The sequence below is a fragment of the Pholis gunnellus genome (assembly GCF_910591455.1).
Source record: "Pholis gunnellus genome assembly, chromosome: 15".
NCBI lineage: Eukaryota > Metazoa > Chordata > Actinopteri > Perciformes > Pholidae > Pholis > Pholis gunnellus.
The window spans coordinates 1,545,134-1,562,676 of NC_136542.1; the positions used below are offsets into that span (position 1 = coordinate 1,545,134).

The following is a 17,543-nucleotide window of genomic DNA, read 5'->3' on the forward strand; positions in this document are numbered from 1 at the left end:
GTGGGTCCGTAGATGAAGACGTTTCGTGTTACGCTCATTGAGTCTTTGTCTCGTAGGGGAAGCAGAAGGACGGCTCACCGTTTGGAGAGTATGGAGGCTGGTACAAAGCCTGCAAAGTGGACAGGTCAGTCTGTTTGATGGGTTCAGTGTTTGAGTGAAGAGGACCGACGCTCACAGCAGCAAACAAACAAGTGAAGATGGATGTTAAGGTTCTTCAATGATCCCGTGACCCTTTAGAACCAAGTGAAGTCTACTCTTGACCTTTTCATCATCGGTTGTATAACTACTGGTTCTGACCAGTTCAACCAAAAAGTGCTTTTTTTTAAAAGTAAATTTGTCAGAAAAATTGCACATTTTAGAGAAAAGTCTAAAAAGGTAAACATCATTTATTTTGTGAAAATGAAATGTGTTGAATCATCTTCTGACCCCTCAGATTGATCCAATGACCCCTCAACAGGCTCTCAACATTCACATGTGTATATATACGCTATATAGGTTTATTTATATTTCTCTTTTTCCTAATAAATATTATAGTTTGTATTTTAAGTATTTTTAGTTTTCTCACAAGACATATTTGAGTTCATGAAGAGAAAACGCTCCGCCTCTATGTTCTTGGTTTGCTACTATATTTAAGACAGTTGAAGAACAAAACAGCTTAATTGAGATGTAGTTATTGATCAGTGTATTCTCATAGTAAATGAGTAATCTTGATCTCTCTAAATCAGTGGATTTACTCCTCCTTCACCAGACTGATTCTCTGTGATGAATATTCCTCCTCCTTGTTTCTGCAGCCCCACAGTGACCACCACCCTGAAGAACCTCGGCGCCCTCTACAGGCGGCAGGGCAAGTTCGAGGCGGCCGAGACTCTGGAGGAAGCTGCCATGCGCTCCAGAAAGCAGGTGTGGGCTCCGGATCACGTGACTAATAACGCAGGATTCCTCGCTGCGGTTCAGAGTGATGTCGGTGTTTAAACTGCAGAGATGGAGGCAGATGAGATGGGTCGGCTCAGCGTTTACTGCAGATTAAAAAGACAAAACGGGATCAATCTAGTGCAAAATTAGGACTGAGGTGGTGAAGCGTGGAGTGCAGGTTTTCAACACTCTGAGGCGCGTTGCTTCTGAGATCTAACGGGGTTTCCTGTGGAGATGAGATGTGGTGAAGCCCCGCTGCTTTCATCAGGAATTAGGATTTCTCTCCAGGATTTAATGTCCTTAGAATCTCTCGGTTGGGAAGTTACACATGATGCTCAAATTAAGCTGGATTCCTGCTGTTACAGCTGGAGAGACCATCATTTAGGTAATCAAATAATAAATACTTGCTAACATTATTATTATTATAATTAAATCATGTCAGTATTTAGGGCGTCATCATCGTTCTTTGCACTTTGTTATAATTAATGCTGCACAATGATGGAGTTACAGCAGACGCTACTTGTTTTCCTGAAGAGAAATCCCTCTGAATTTGCGTTTTAGATGAACATCTTTTCCTACGAAACCTTAAACGTCCCCCCTCCACTCCAACATGAGTTGTACTTACTGTCCCTTCACTTGCATGTTTGAGCTTCACTCTGCAGTGTTTCCACATTGATCTGCTGAAAGGGGAAAGTTCCTCTGCTGTCACCTCACTCTCAGGAACAAAATTACAACGAATACTTAAAGACTCCAGCACAGCAACACTGAGAATCAACTGTTCAGTCGTCTTGTGTCCGGTCGTTAAACTTTTATCATGAACAATATCTCTAATCGTAGATGACACAGACTGACTAGATGCAATTATAATAATAATTGATCTTGTATATCAGACACAAATTATTATCCAAAGCAGAACATGTTATGCCTTAAAACATTTCTGAAGAGGATCTTTAGGTCTGGTGGTGGCACTGAAGAATCAACAGGAAAACACACGTCTCTGTTTGCTGTTCAAGGATTTCCTTTAAAGAAACCGTTGTTGTGGAATATGAGGTGTGAGTGTGTGCCAGGGCCGGGGCTCAGTGCAGCAGGTGGTAGAAGTCTGGAGCTTTAACATGAATTAGATTGGAGGAACTGGTACTTGTTCCTGTCAGCTGTACAGTGTCCATGTGTGTGACAGGGTGCTCTAGCTGCAGGTGGCAGAGGTGCTCAGCTTTTGCATCGATTGGATTAGTTGAATTGGCATTTATTGCTGTCTTTTGTGTGTGTGTGTGTGTGTTTTTATCAGGGTCTGGACACTGTGCACAAGCAGCGCGTGGCGGAGGTCCTGAGCGAGCCGGAGGCCGGCGAGAAGCAGCGGAGCCGCGAGAGCTTGACCTCCGACACGGTGAAGTACGAGAGCGGGCCGGACGGTGGCGAGGAAGTGAGTATGAGCGTGGAGTGGAACGGGGTAAGTACAGTACACAGCCCTCGACACGCTACTGAGAGTCTCCACACATGTTGATGTAACAAGCAACGCGTTCCTTTCAGGACAGAAGCCACATAGAACGAGATCAAGTCTGATAAATATGAGCTGTTAATACAGAGAGATTAATAACGGCACAGTACACACCATGCAGATTATTTGAACTTTACTTATCTTTGTCTTGGTGAGGCTGATGCTATTAAAATATTATAGATATAATAATAGAATATGCAGCAAGTCTTGCGTGTTGTACGGGAGGAAAGAGACGTATGCTGTTCTTTTTATTCATAATTAAAAAAAGTGAAACACCTGCACGATTTCAAACCACAAATCTCTCCATAACCGTTGCGGTCTATTTAAATAGCTTCGTGGTTTGGAGTCGGTGTGCATGTGTTCCTCTTTTCATCCATGCTGGTGTCAGCTACACGACATCTAATGTGCACATCACTAGTGTTCCTCTTGTTATTTGATAGACTGCCGTTAAAGTACAGTTCTTCATGCGTTAACTAGTAAACCAGAGGAGGCCAGTTTATTATTCATAGCTGAAGTTACAGATGTGTTTTTGATTTCTGTCTCAAGATGACAGAAAATATCAAAACTCTGCTCAATAAAAACGACAAAATGATGGTTAAATATAGTGTGATTTAACTTTTAATGTACCTAAAATCAAAGTTGTCAGTTGATTGACTGTAAGTGTAGATTCAAAATCTCTATTGCGATCACTTCGTTCATTGTCTGCTTTGTGTTTGACGAACGTATTGAGATTAGATCCTCCGTGTTTTATCTGCTGGGTACTAATACGTAGAGATGAGCAGTCGACTTTGCAGGATGTAAATGTTTGAGGGTTCCAGTGGTTTCTGTCCAGAAAGACACCATGAGGATGTTACTTTACTCCGTTAATCATTATATCTCGTAAAACAATAGTCTGTGCTGATTGACTGTCACACCTCTCGTAGTAGCTTTTGCTTGCACTTCACTGTTTGATTAGTAAGTGAAACGCTGCCTAAACCTCTGACCTATTTACATACTCTAGCACTTTGTTCGTGATAAACCACTAAACTCTCTTTCTATAGAGCTTTTCCCACTAACTGTGACTTAAAAAGCTGCCTTCACATCTCATGTTAACACATGCTGACGACACCCAGCTGAGCGGCTACATGTCTCGGTGACTGCAGCTTTCCTTCCGCCTCTAGCGACGGAGAGACAACAACATGTAGATGTAGAGTCTCTGCAGGCTGCTGCTGCTCCTCATCTTATTCTCTGCTGCCTGCTCACATAGCAACACTAGTCACAGCGCCCCGGACAGCCAATCAGCATCTCCTCCTGCACCTCTGGTTGTGGCTGTGGGAGGTTTGGTTTGAGACGCGCTGTTATTAGTCTCACATCACCAGCTGATGTCTGCACACATTTATATCGGCTTACCTGGGAAGAGCTTCAGCTGGACATTTTAACAATGCTGCTCTTGTTTGGCTCTATGATATTACAGACGACTATACCTTATATCAGATGGGTAAAAACTTGGTGTTCACGGTATTTTTACCCTCCACTGCTTCCCTGCAGCTGTCAAACTAAATCTTTGCCTTCCAACAAATCCTCACTTCCTCTCCAGCTCTCTCTCCTCCAGGTGTTAAAACGGTCTCTTGACTCTTAAACCGGTCCTCTGAGGATCACTGTGACTCATCAGTGTGTTCGTCTGACTCAACACGGGCTCTGTACTGTACTCTTTGTGTGATGTTTGTGTTTATATGTACCTCTCCTTTGCATCTGTGTGACGAGCTGCTGCCGGAGAATGTAAAGTGTGGTTTTATTTGATTTCCTTTGCTTGCTTTGTCAGCATGTTGGCAGCCAGAGAGGAAGAGAATGTTGTTTAATGTTTACTGAAAACATATTAAACACTTAAAACACTAAATATGCAGATTATCTTTAGGTTGACTTGTGTTAAATATCCTTTAACCAGGCTCCAAAGCTCTGCTAGCTCTAATAAGTTTATTATTATGATCACTAATGTGCTGTTTTTATTACAGCTACATTTTAGGCAAACGGTCGTTTGTTTTATCCATTCAAAAGCAGAGCGGAAATGTTATTGTTTTTGAAAAAAATTGCCTAAAATACAGTTTCTAGCTTCTCAAATTAGATATTTTCCAGTTGTCTTAATTTCTCTGTGATAATAAATGGAATATATTTGAATTTTGAGGCAACACACACCGTTTTAATCAGTGAGTTTCACTGTTTTCTGACATCTTTAGTCCAAACAGTTGTCTGTTATAATATCATAATAACACAGAATAATAAGTTCCCTTTTATCCAAAATATACAAGCAACCTACAGAATTAAACGTACTCATAACTCCGTATGAACTCTTCATCAAAGTATCTAACTGGCTGCTCTCATGTGGTTTCCTGCCTGCGTCCCCTCCGTCTTTTATTCTGTGGTGCTCTAACAAAGTTTAACCTCGTTCTACTTGTTCTTAAGTGTGCTAACAAATGTTCCAGATATACAGACACGGCATCTCTCCATCATGTTAAACTGTGCAAAGGCTCCACCTGGTGGCGATCTCTGTGAACTACATCACAGAGGAGTGAAGTTATTCTGCGTAGACGGTTAAAGAAACGTCTGTGACCACCATCTGATGCCTTTACTGTGTTTGTATCTATGTTTAAATAAGCCTCATAGCCATAGCCAGAGTTTATCGATGCACTTTTGGTGCAAACAGAAGCTGTGTTTTGACATTTCGAGGTTCAGAGGTTTAGATGTGTCTGAAGCTAAAGCACAAGCTGGTGGAGAAGTGCTGTGTCTGATCTGGGAACTGGATAACCGTGTCAGCCTCTTAATCTTCTGTTTCTCTTCCTCTTCTCCTTCCTCTCTCCTCCATGACTTCTTTCTCAAACTGTCTCATCTCTCTGTCACTGTTTGTATTTCCTTCTTTCTTCTTTCTGCTCCGTCTGTCCGGCAGGCGTAACTCCAGATGCCTTGTAACGGTTCTAAAAAACTTGTCTTCTGCATGACGGACGCCTCGCCTGGCTTCACTTCGCCTCAACCCCTTCAGCTTTGCAGTTTTCTTCAGCTCTGACTCCCCCCTTCTCTCTCTCTCTCTCTCTCTCTCTCTCTGGTGGGGATTCTTCATGCCGGGTCGAACCGCAGCGATAATGTTGCTTTTAAAAGCTCCTCTCTGTTGGGTTTGTCTATGAAGCATTGTACTCGACTGTGTGTATCCGAGAGATGTTAAACTCTTCTCATGTTGTTTCTGCTTCTCTCTTTCCTCTCTTTCTGTCGTTAAACCTTCATGTAGATTTAATAGCTTGTTTTGGGGGAGGTTGTGTGGGGAGGTTGACGGTTATACTTTGTCTTTAAAGCAGAACTCTCTCCATTTTAACCTGGACTCTCAACTTTTCAAATCTCACACAAACATCATCATTTTAACCAGAATAACAGCTGTCGGCTTTAAAGTGATTTGCTTTCTTGGAGCTTAAAGAAACGATGAGCAGCCAGGCTGTTTAAGCTGTTTGTTATTTTTAAAGCATGCTAGAATAATGTACCAAACAAACGGTGACGTGACGCGTGTAGAAATTAAAAGATTAGTCGATCAACAGATAATCAGATCGAACAAAACTCATTTCTAGTTTCTCCAATGTGAGGATTTAATGCTTTCTTTCCGTCATGGATGATGGTAAACTGAATATTCAAGATAAAATCAAATCATAATTTGTAATATTTGTCACTGTATTCTGGCATTTTCAGACAAAACAATAAACCTGTTAATAAAGAAAAAAGAACAGCAGATTAATCACTAATTGCAGACTAAATCATGGATTAATATAAAGTTCATTCTATGTTTTTTGGTACATTTAAGGATCAGACGCGTCGAACAAACGTGATAAAAAGGATCGACGTTGTTGAAGATCTGTATGATTAAAACAGCAAAGATAAAGAAAAGAGGAAATATAGATTTTACAGCCTGTTGTACAATTAATATATTCCTCTATAAATACAGGTTGTCAAAAATATGGTAAAATAGTAGTTGTGTGCATATTCAGTCCTTTATTTATCCACTCACTCACTGATTTAGGACTTTATTACATCCTGCTGACGGGCGACCGATCAATCGAAAACTAAACCTTCAATACAACCTTTAGTCAGTTACCTTCCAGGTATGAAATGGTCCGAGTTGAGGCTTTGAACACTTTATCCTCCCACGTCTCCGTCTTTCCTTCTGTTCTTCATTCAGTTTAATTCAGCACCTGAACTCCGTTCGTGGAGACTCAAAGCTCGTCGTGATTCTTAAAGCTGTAAATAACGTCGGCGTAACTCGTCAGCATGATCGAGAGGCACCGTCGGTTGTGGCTCCGTTAGAGTTTAGTCATTCGTTCTTCTGTCACGCTGTGCTCCGTGTCATCTGTCCGCTATGATGTCAGACTAAACTAACGGGATTCATGCACGAGGTCTTTAAACTTTGACAGAATAGAGTTCATCTGGTAAAGTGACGAGGAAATGAATCTTTAGGCCTGAACGTGGTGCGTCCGGCCTGTAACCGTCTGTATATAGATGTCACGACGGGTGGAGGGAGTTTGCTGTAAACCAGTTCAATGGGAATTTAAAATAGTCTCTGCTCTCGGCTCCTTGCTAATAACCTCTCTGCGTGTCCTTCCTGTCCTGTTTGTGCATCTGACGGTTTGTCTTTCTTAACTTCTAATAAAACCTAAACTCTTTGCTCACCTGAAACCTGTGGCTGTCGCCTCTTTGTGTGTTCCCTCTCTTCTCTCTGTGTGAGTGAGCTCTTAACATCAATAACTCCTCTCAGCAGCAGCAGCACTCTCGGTCCTGGAACTCGAGTCAAAGCAGTGAAAATACTTTAAGCTAACGTAACGTTGTCTCATAGAAGGGAGATCTCTACATCACCACGTGCTCACCAGCTTCAAAATAACACACGTGTCCCAGAAGGAGTAAAAACTATCCATCAATCGAATATTAGAAATGATCCTCCACAAGTCATTACGCTCGTTCAGCACTAGAAGATCTTAAAGGGAGAACGATGCGTCAATTCAACATGCAGGGAGGATTTTATCGCTCCATTAACCATCAGCACTGACTGGACGGCCGCACAACAGGAGGCGGATTATCCCTTTAATTTATCACCGAGGGGAAATTGGTTAATTGAATTTGAATGAAATGATTTTTATTAAGATTGAAAGTTCATTCTTCACCTCTGCAACATGTACTGACACTATTATTTATATATTCATCATCATAAAGACTGAACCAAAAGAACCGCCGTGTTTCATTTACAGTTAATCAATTACCAACACAGTATTGATTTAATCAGCCTAATATTAGCCTATCAGAGATATATATATTAATATTAATTATAATCCATTAATGTAATATTCTGATATCCATTCTGCATAAAGAGTACTCTTACTTTTGGTACTTAATGTATTATGACTCTAACACTTTAGTACTTTTTCTGTTTTACACTGTGGTATTACTAGTTTTACTGAAGTAAAAGTACTTCTTCCACCACTGTTTTCGAGATGAGATGAGATCTTAGAAGTATGGCTGAATACTTGTTCTCAGTACCCAGCATGCTCTGCTTCATTCTCAGCTTCTTCCTCTTCCGTTTCACTGGGCACCAGACTAACGTTACTCTGCTAGAGACACTCTTTGACTCGAGTCACTGAGGTTTAGATTCATATTCTCTGGTTTGAATAACTAAAAGCTCCTCTGTGTCTGTGTCGAGGTTATGAATCTGTCCAGGGTTGGAACAGGAAACATTAAATTAAAGCTTTTGCACAACCACGCAGGTGTTTTTAGTTATTTAGTCTTATGGGTCACGTAGGACTCCATGTAGCAACAGATGAAGGTGACGCTCAATAAGTGGACCAAAGTTGTGCAGCATGGGAGTCACAATGCAACTTTACAGAACTTTACAAATCTGCATCGTTTTGCATGGCCGATCATGCACTTCTGTTGTGTGTATATTGACGTTTAAAGACTGCTGCACACAAACATTTTGATTTAATCCAGAATGTTTTTGACATTTGGTCCCAAACAAATCCAAATTAATAAGACTAAATTGTATAAAAATGTTGTTTCAGCCTCTGAATGCAGTGTTTTGAATCATTTGCTCAACACTCGATGTCTTCAGGTTTCATTGCAGGTTTTACAGACGAGAAAAAGTCTGAATTCTGTTGATTAAATTGAAGCTCATTTTTGGCCAACAACACACCAGTCTTACGCTAATGTTCACACATAGCATACACTCCTAGTTTGTGTGTATGTGCAGCTATTAAAACAATAAATAAAATGCAGTGTGTTGTGAAAGAGTGTAACGCTGTGACGTCTCCCATCAGGACGGCTCCGGCTCTCTGAAGAGGAGCGGCTCCTTCAGTAAACTGAGAGCGTCGATCCGTCGCAGCAGCGAGAAACTCGTCCGCAAGCTGAAGGGCGGCGGCTCGTCCCGAGACAGCGAGCCCAAAAACCCCGGGTAACTATCCCAACAGACACCTGGCCCACCCAGGTGACAGGTGACTTTATGCACTGGAGGCCCGGAGGACTAACCAAAAAGTAAAAGAAGGGATTGGCTCTGCTTTGCTGGCGGTGAAGTAACTCTAAAGCTGTTTGCACATGAAATGATGGAGCTCTTACTGGCACACTTTGGTCCTTTTTCCATCGCATTGGTTTACTTTTCTGTCCTCACTGCATCTGTACAGCGTACAACTTTTCTCCTTCATGCTTTGGTTTGGTCAGTAAGTATACTTGACGGGATATCTTGTGAGGAAAAATGTAATATTTAGATAAAAAATGTGACATTATGTCGAGAAAAAAGTTGCATTATTTTAAGAAATTTTTTTTAACATTTTGAGGAAGAAAATGCTAAATCTTTACTTAAAAAATGCAAGATTTTAACTTTTAAAAAATGCAAGATTTTAACTTTAAAAAAATGCAATATTTTAACTTTAAAAAATGCAAGATTTTGAAAAAAGAATTGCAAGATTTTCAGGAAAAGCTGTATGTAAGAATCTAAAAGTTATTATACTTTTTAGATAAGAAGAGGTAATATTCCCCAAAGAGAGTTTTAATGACGGTGCTTCCTACTTTATTTCCCAAAACGTTGACTTAATTCCTGAGATATTACAACCTAAACTGTAATTCTATTACTTTCTACTCTAAACATTACAACTTAAAATATTGAAATATTTCAGCTTCAGTCTTCTTCTTTCAGCGGTCGTAATATTCCGTCGTAGAGGCCAAACCTGAACATGATTAGTAGAAACGTGTGTACAATAAGCAGCACATGCACAGAAGTGAACTGATGGAAACACTCTGAACTTGACGGCATGCTGTGACGGGCGCCGTGTAGAATCTGATGTCTGCTTCTGAGATGCTTTTATTCTTGTGACGCCTTTTTTATTATTTCAACAACTAATGGTGAAACCTATTTATTGCATTTTGTGGCTTTTGGACTATTTATTTCAATTTGTTTTGAAATATAGTTCACTTTTACTTTCTTTGGATTTTATTATTTTCATTTTTTTCTTTGTGGATTTTACTCTGAAAAACAAACTTGTCTGCATGGCTGTTTCTTTTTATTGTTGTTGTTTTTTATTTATGAATAAATTTGTTCCTTTGAATGTTTGAACTTGCATGCCTCATCTGTGTGCTCACTGGTTTCCATTTTCCTCTCTGTGCTCTTCCTCTCTGATGGACATGATGATGTCACTGCCATCATCATCATCATCATCATCAGGACCAATCAGTGACGTCAGATCACTGCAGAAACGTCCATTTCAACAAGTCTTTAAGAAATCACCATCTACTACACGACCAAATTATTATTTTTCTTTCATAAAAGTTTTCTCTAGAATGGAAGTTGAATCTTCCCGCCAAGTCGTTTTTAGACGCTATTATTGATATCTGATAATAAAAATACCTTCTAAATCAGGTGAGTCACCAAAATATCCTCCTAAAGGTTTCCAGGTCGCTTCGCTTCACGTGTAGAACTCAAAGATTCCCCTGAACCCACTCCTATCTGAACAAATACAGCCTTTACAAATGGGCCTTATTATTTGATTGTGATATAGATAGAGAACAAGGAAATAGGAAACAAGGGAATAGGAAACATGGGAATAGAGAGAGGTTGAAGTGCAACAAAACTTCAGTTAAAATTAAATCCTGTTTTTAATGTTGAGTTTGAATGTCTCAGAAGCTTTTGATACGTAGTGTTCTGTTTTGCTCAGCAGGACGTAGATCTTCACAAAACGTCGTATTATTAGTTATGTAATATTATTCTTGTTCTGATTATTATATAATGAGCTGGATCTGGACGGTGTTTCTGCAGTTTGACTTTACTGAACTTGACGTTTTTGTTGCATGAATGTCGGTGTGTGTGCATGAACTTTACCGATTATTATTTATATATATTTCAGTTCACAGCTGATCAATTAAAAGATTGTTTCAGATTAACTAGAATGTTGGCACCACTTTCTAACAAGGAACCTTTTCTTTAGATGTAGCTAATGGCTTTATTAATAATGAATAAGTCATTTACTGACGCTTTAAAGATCAGTTTAGTTAATAATTGTCATGTTTTCCTGTATAATAATCAAAAGTTAGTAAATCATCTGTAATCATAAATGTGAAAGTGTTTTTTACTACTAACGGTAGAAGTGAACGCAGCACTCTTCCACATGATGTTTAAATTAAAGGACCAAAAAGTTAAAAAGCCTAAATTATAATTATTATATTAGAAACTGGTGCCAAAAGTTTTGTATTGAACTTTCTAAATCTCATAAACAGAAATGTTGTGTGAAAATATCATGGATGTTATTAACAAACATAACCTTCTCCATTGAGCTAAAATCCTCACAGCTGACTCTCCCTCACCTCTCCACCCCCCTCACCTCTGACCTCTGACCCCCCTCACATCTGCCCCCCCCTCCTGCATGTCCCTCTGGGTGCAGCATGAAGCGAGCCAGCTCTCTGGGGGTTCTTAACGTGGTGGACAAGGCTGCAACCGACCAAGTAAGACGTCCACAAGTGAAAGTGATTCTATTAAAGGACAAACGTCTCCGTAAAGATTGAGCTCACAGTCACACTGTTGTGTTTTACATTAAAGGTTTTATTGAGCTTTATTTAAAATCTATTAATTAAATGGTTTAATGTCTTCCGTACACTGAATAACTTTATTAATTAGAGCAAAGATTTATCAAATTATCAGGTTTTTCCTGAAACAATCAGAAAAAATCTACAGGATGTTTATAACCACATTTATATTTAAGTTATGTAATTTATCAGGAAAAAAATGCAAAATCACCTTTTATTCCAGCTTCTGAATTATGAGAAATAATTGTAAATTGAATATCTTGAAATGAACTTGAAGACGACGGCTTTAAATCTGAGAGATTGTGAGCTCAATAATCATTTACTAAAATATACAATCAACTGATTAATCAATAATCCAAATTATTTGTGGCCCTAAACAGGTTATTCTACCTCTAAATACATGAAGATTATATACACTTTAAAGTTATGAGTTGAGTTTTGAAACTAAAAAGTGAAACTAAAGTTTGATTATCATGTCAACAGATGTCTGAGTGTTCAAAACATGAGAGACTGATCACAGCAGGTCAGAAAGAAACAACAAAACTATAACATTCATTTACTAATACATCCCCAAATGCTCTCGATAGGACTCAAAGATACACATTTAAATAAGAATACTAAAGAGCTGAAGGTGGTCAGTTCACAGAGATTGTTGAAACAAACCACTGAAGAAGGTTTACTCTCCTCAGTCGCGCTCGTGTCTTCATGTCACATTCATCACTGATAACACAACGTGAGACTCACACATAACTTCTTACATCGTTATCTTTGACTAATCAACACAAACTATTAACACAGAATGGTTTTGTTCTTCTTTGACACATCAAGAAATGTTCTTTCAGATAAAGTCACATTCAACATTGCATTTACTCAAGTACTGTCTTTACAGTTTAGAAGTACTTTAACGATACTTCAGTATTTTTTTTTTCCTGCTTTCTACTTCTAGTTCATAGACAAATGTTGTAGTTTTTTTCATTATTTATTTCATATCTTTGGTTACTTTAATGAGATCAATGAGATGTAGAAATATGATGCATTAATATACGCTAAGATAAAACTTATAGCAGCATATAAAGCTGTTAACATGAGCTCCACCGTCACCATTAAACTTTAACATTAAAGTGATGAACACATGAATGCATCAATATATATTATATAATCCAATAATATAAAATACATTACTGAGTATAATGAGTACTTTTTCTTTTGGTAAGTTTATTTTGATGTTAATATTTTCTTCTTTTACTTTTGTGTGTATTTGTACACTGTGGTATTACTGCTATTAGTACTTCTTCCACCACTGGTCGTATCCGTCACTATTCATAATGTTACGAGTCTTAATCTCTTAAAACCTGTTTATCACCATTTTAACAAATTCTTAAAGTCACGTTTGTCGAGCTGAAACTAAATCTCTTCAAAAGTTCACGTCTTAATTTAATATCTGTTTTCTTCTTCTTCTTTTTTTCCTCCAGGAACGAAATAATCGTCTGAGAAGAAGTCGCGACCTGAGTGCCAGCCACACCGACCTGGCGCGTTGAAGGTCGACTCGACGCTGGAGGAGTTTAGGGGCGGAGCCTGAGAGGTCACTTCCTGTCCAGACCCTCCTAATTCAGCATCACACCGTCACGTGCTCACTGTACAGGTTCCTATGGGTCTCTGCACTTATTGGGAAAGTTTGTGGTGTTTTATTTCTTAACTCGAGACACAACGAGAGGAGCATACAGAGGTGTGTGTGTGTGTGTGTGTGTGTGTGTGTGTGTGTGTACTGTATGTACTGTTACATGTGTGCTGGTGGGAGTGATCTCAAATCCGTCCTTTTTTATATTTAATGCTAGCGCTTGAATGCAGAGTGGAGCTCTTTGTACAAATATTTCTCTCTCAGCTCGTTGTTCCAGTTAACCAGTCGGTGAAGACGAGTTGAGTAAACTCTTCATCTCGATAATCTACGGCTCCGTTTTAGTCACATTATGGTAATTAATGGAAAACATTTGCAACTTCTTGTACAGATTTTCTAGAAGTTTGGTTAAAATGTGCCATTCGGACGTAAACTCGACCGATTGTTGGTCGATAACAGAGTCTAGGAGTCACGGCTTTACTCCTCTTCTTCGTGTTTGTAATGGAAGAGCACTCTGTCTTCTTTTTGGTTAACAGACCTTAAAGGAAGTTTTCCACTACGAGATAAATATACGTCACTGTGTAGTTCACGTGTTTAAATGTTGGCCCCGGAGACATTCATCAAGTCAAACCTTCTTACATTTTGAAATCAAAGCAAAGTTCTAAAAGTCACAGTTAAATTGACCGACGCTGAAGTCTTGAATGATTTATTGATACTTTTACTAACTCACACTTCGGCTTCACCCTCTGAAGTTTAACTGAAGCAACGAGAGACTGAAGCAGCAGCGACCTCGTCCAGCGATGACGCCTCTTTGGAGGCCGACCCGGACGTTAGCTTAGCTTAGCTTAGCGCTCAATCTGCAGATTTCCAATGGAAGTTCTGAAATGGGGTTTTTACATTAATTAAGAAAATAAGATCTGTAGCAAAGAAATATTTACACGAGAAGATAAACAGAGAATATTTTAAATAGCTTATTTTCTGCATTCATTAAGACGAAGGAGGGAAAACACATCTCTTCCCTAAAACGTTCCGTCCTGTGTTCATTCAGCTTTTTTCTGTATGAAGTTCTATGTTTACATTTGTGTTGTTGTTTCTTTTGTAAATGATGTTTTATTAGTTTCTGTCCTCGCGCTGCTCTGAAGAGTTTATCTTAATATCTTCCTGAATATCAGCGCCGTCTTCTGAAACGTTGACGTGCGGAGGCCGGACGCTCTCGGGATCGATCGCTGTACGTTCACTAAAGTCACGTTAACGGAGAAATGTTACAGCATCCAATGTTACTTCCTGATGCTAACTCAAGACGACACGTTACCACGTGAGCAAAGTCCAAACAAATCTAACCAAAAAGTGCAAATTATGAAATATTTAAAAATACTTATTATCATGCAAGAATTATTCCAGAGATTTAAGTTGCAAATGCGAAAAAATATATATTTGCTTTAACCAAAATAAGAGGGATGTTCCTCCTATAGCTCGTTATATTAGATATAATTTAACACATATTTATATCGCCGTTTATCAGCGGTTCACTTTGTAAAGTGTTATTTAAAACGAGAATGAATCTACTCACTAATAAGAAGGATGGAAACATCTGTTTGAGCAGCAGCTGGATCCAAAACACAAATAACAAAGTTAAGACTGCAAACAGAAAAACGTAAACAACTGCAAAACTCCAAAAGTATTCAATTTACTGACGAAGAAGAGAAAGAAAAGCTGCAGATCCTCACAACAGAAACGCTGAAGCTGGGATGAGGTGAGCCCAGTTTCATGTGTGTAACCGTGTCTCTCATTCATGAGATATCTGCACTGCAGACATTAAACCTTCTATTGATTATTGTTCTGGCAGGTCAGATCTCGTGAACTCTTTAGTTGGGATGTGCAATAAGCTTTGGTTTGACTTTACCCTCCTGTGTCTGAAACAAACTCTTCTGATTCTGATTTGATGAAAATGAATTCATATCTGGAGCGAAGTCGAGAACTTAAATGAAAGCTTTCAGTCCAAAACATTATTTTATATAAATCCTTTTTCCCTCCATTAAAAGAACAAAGATGAAGACCTGAAATGTAAATATATAAGCTGAATAGATTTGATGACTTGAATAATATTCATGGTTATTTTTCCTTCTGTGCCGGCAATAATTTAGTCAAAGTGATTTTTAAAATGTTAAATATTGAATGTTTTGAATGAGCTTCTTCTTGTTTTCCTGATGGTTTTATTGACGTTGTGTTGAAGCTTCTTGTTGACTGTTGATCGGTCTTTTTTAACTCCGTGTTGTCTTCTTGTTGCACAAAGTAGCGAGGCACATAACTTCACTACGTCTGCTGGTTCTGATGAACTCGGCAACATTTAGGGCAACGACAGACAGGCAACACCTTCAGCAACTGGCAACAAAGTGATGAAGTGTTGTAAAGATGTAATTTAATGTTCTGAATGTAGTTTACACAAGAAAAAAAAAGCAAATTAGTTTTATATGGAAGCAAAGAAAGACCGAAATAATTCAAATGTGAAAACTAAAAATAAAATCCCTTTCAGAGTAAAAAAAGGCAAATTTTCTACATTTTAAAGATTTAAAAGTATTTTACAATTTGCTCTCAAAAGGAAACTTGTAGTTATCAAAAACTTGATCAAATCCATCATCAAGTTTTTCATCTTTAATATTTCTTGTGTGTTTGTGTGTATATACTGTACTGTACTATAAGAGCTCAAAATAACTTTTAGTCATTTTTCAATAAACAAACCGTGATTTCGATGACGTGAATGTAAATTTAACGGCTTTATTAGAATTAAATGAAGAGTTTATGTAACTTCATGTTTAAAGCAGTGACGCTAAAAACCTCTCAGTCCGTCCTTTTGTTGACGTTTTTGTTTCTTCTTGTTGATTCTTATGTGTTTCATGTCTGTGGAGCGTGTTGTTGTTGTTGTGTGGAGCGTGTTGTTGTTGTTGTGTAGAGCGTGTTGTTGTTGTTGTGTGGAGCGTGTTGTTGTTGTGTGGAGCGTGTTGTTGTTGTGTGGAGCGTGTTGTTGTTGTGTGGAGCGTGTTGTTGTTGTTGTGTGGAGCGTGTTGTTGTGTGGAGCGTGTTGTTGTGTGGAGCGTGTTGTTGTTGTTGTTGTGTGGAGCGTGTTGTTGTTGTGTGGAGCATGTTGTTGTTGTTGTGTGGAGCGTGTTGTTGTTGTTGTGTGGAGCGTGTTGTTGTGTAGCGCGTGTTGTGTGGAGCCGTGATGTGGACTAGGGTTTAAATTAAAGGGCAACACATCACCTTAATCACCTTCTAGCAGTCTGGGGAAAATGCAGCAATATCATAATTAATGTTTTGATATATTTAGTTGTAGGAAATGTGACAAAATGAGCCGGCGGTTGAGTACGTTACTATTTTCTTTATTGATGAAACTGCTCTTGAATTAATACATTTTTTGTAATAAAAATAAACAGGAAATCCTCACGTTGGTTGGTGAAACTAAAACAAGTAAATTATATAAATGAATAATGTATTTTTGCTAAATAAAAAATGTGATTAATAGATAATCAGAATAGTTGCTCTAAAACTAATAATCAGGTAATTGGTTATATTTTACTATATAATACTACAAATGTAATATTGTCTCAGTTATTAACAGTATAGTTAAGATATGAGAGACACCAGCTCCCACTGCTCTTTGTTAAGTTATTTTATTAAAGTCACTCAGAAGACGTCTGGAGAAACTTAAAACAGTTTTATGTTAAAAGAAAGTGAACAAACATCTTTTATGTCTGAACTTCAGCAGCTTCGTTCAAGTGAGATGAGCTCACGTTATTTAATGTCACTCCTTTAGACATTAACTTCAATTCATAAACCAAACAAACAGAACCACAACGTGTTTGATTTACTAAAACAAGTCCACGCGCTCCACGCGGTGACGTCCAGCTTATGAAATCTGCATTTTTACGGGCCCACGATGAGACACAAGATTGAATGACAAGTTGTCCTCCGTTGTTTTGTTTTTGTTTTGTGTGAAACATGAAATCATTTTAAGGATGTTTTGCTTCCTGCAGAGCAGCATTGTAGCCGTCCGTGTTAAATATCTCGTACGTACAGAAACTGTTCCTGGATGAAACTGGCATTCATGACTCGTCCTCGCGTACATGTAGGCTGACTGCACAGTCCCCTTGTTGTGGTGTTGTTAGACGGTAATAACAGTGTAATACCAGATCTCACCAGAAATATGTAAACCTGTTCAGAACTGTGTTCTTTGCTCTCTAACTTCACTGGAGTTGTGAGGACGTTTGTCTGCAAACTGAAGTTCTTTTAGGTTTCCTCTGTTTAAATAAAACGCTCAAATCCGTGACATGTCCCCTGTGATTTTTAATATCTGATGTGATGTGAAACATAATGTACAGAACACACGCACAACAGTTCTGAGTTAATTCAATTTGAGCAATTTGTTCTTCTTATTTATTTCAGAAGCAGATATTGTAA

The 17,543-nt window shown here is 38.6% G+C and overlaps 1 protein-coding gene across 5 annotated transcripts in view; it reads left to right on the forward strand.

The window, feature by feature from the left end:
* The window catches only part of klc1a (kinesin light chain 1a), a 38,304-nt gene extending 20,894 nt beyond the window's left edge, over positions 1 to 17,410 (forward strand). The window contains exons 11-17 of one of the 5 annotated variants that reach the window (XR_013767434.1): positions 57 to 124; positions 792 to 900; positions 2,198 to 2,359; positions 8,722 to 8,855; positions 11,332 to 11,392; positions 12,946 to 16,126; positions 16,304 to 17,410. Coding sequence is in view for 3 of the 5 variants with exons in the window: in XM_079175397.1 (XP_079031523.1) it covers positions 57 to 124; positions 792 to 900; positions 2,198 to 2,359; positions 8,722 to 8,855; positions 11,332 to 11,392; positions 12,946 to 13,011 (600 nt within the window). In the remaining 2 variants the exon portion in view is untranslated. Of the gene's footprint in view, positions 1 to 56; positions 125 to 791; positions 901 to 2,197; positions 2,360 to 8,721; positions 8,856 to 11,331; positions 11,393 to 12,945 lie in introns of all 5 variants that reach the window. The other 4 variants (XR_013767435.1, XM_079175397.1, XM_079175398.1 and 1 more) reach the window with 4 other exon arrangements.
* The last annotated feature ends 133 nt before the right edge of the window (positions 17,411 to 17,543 follow it).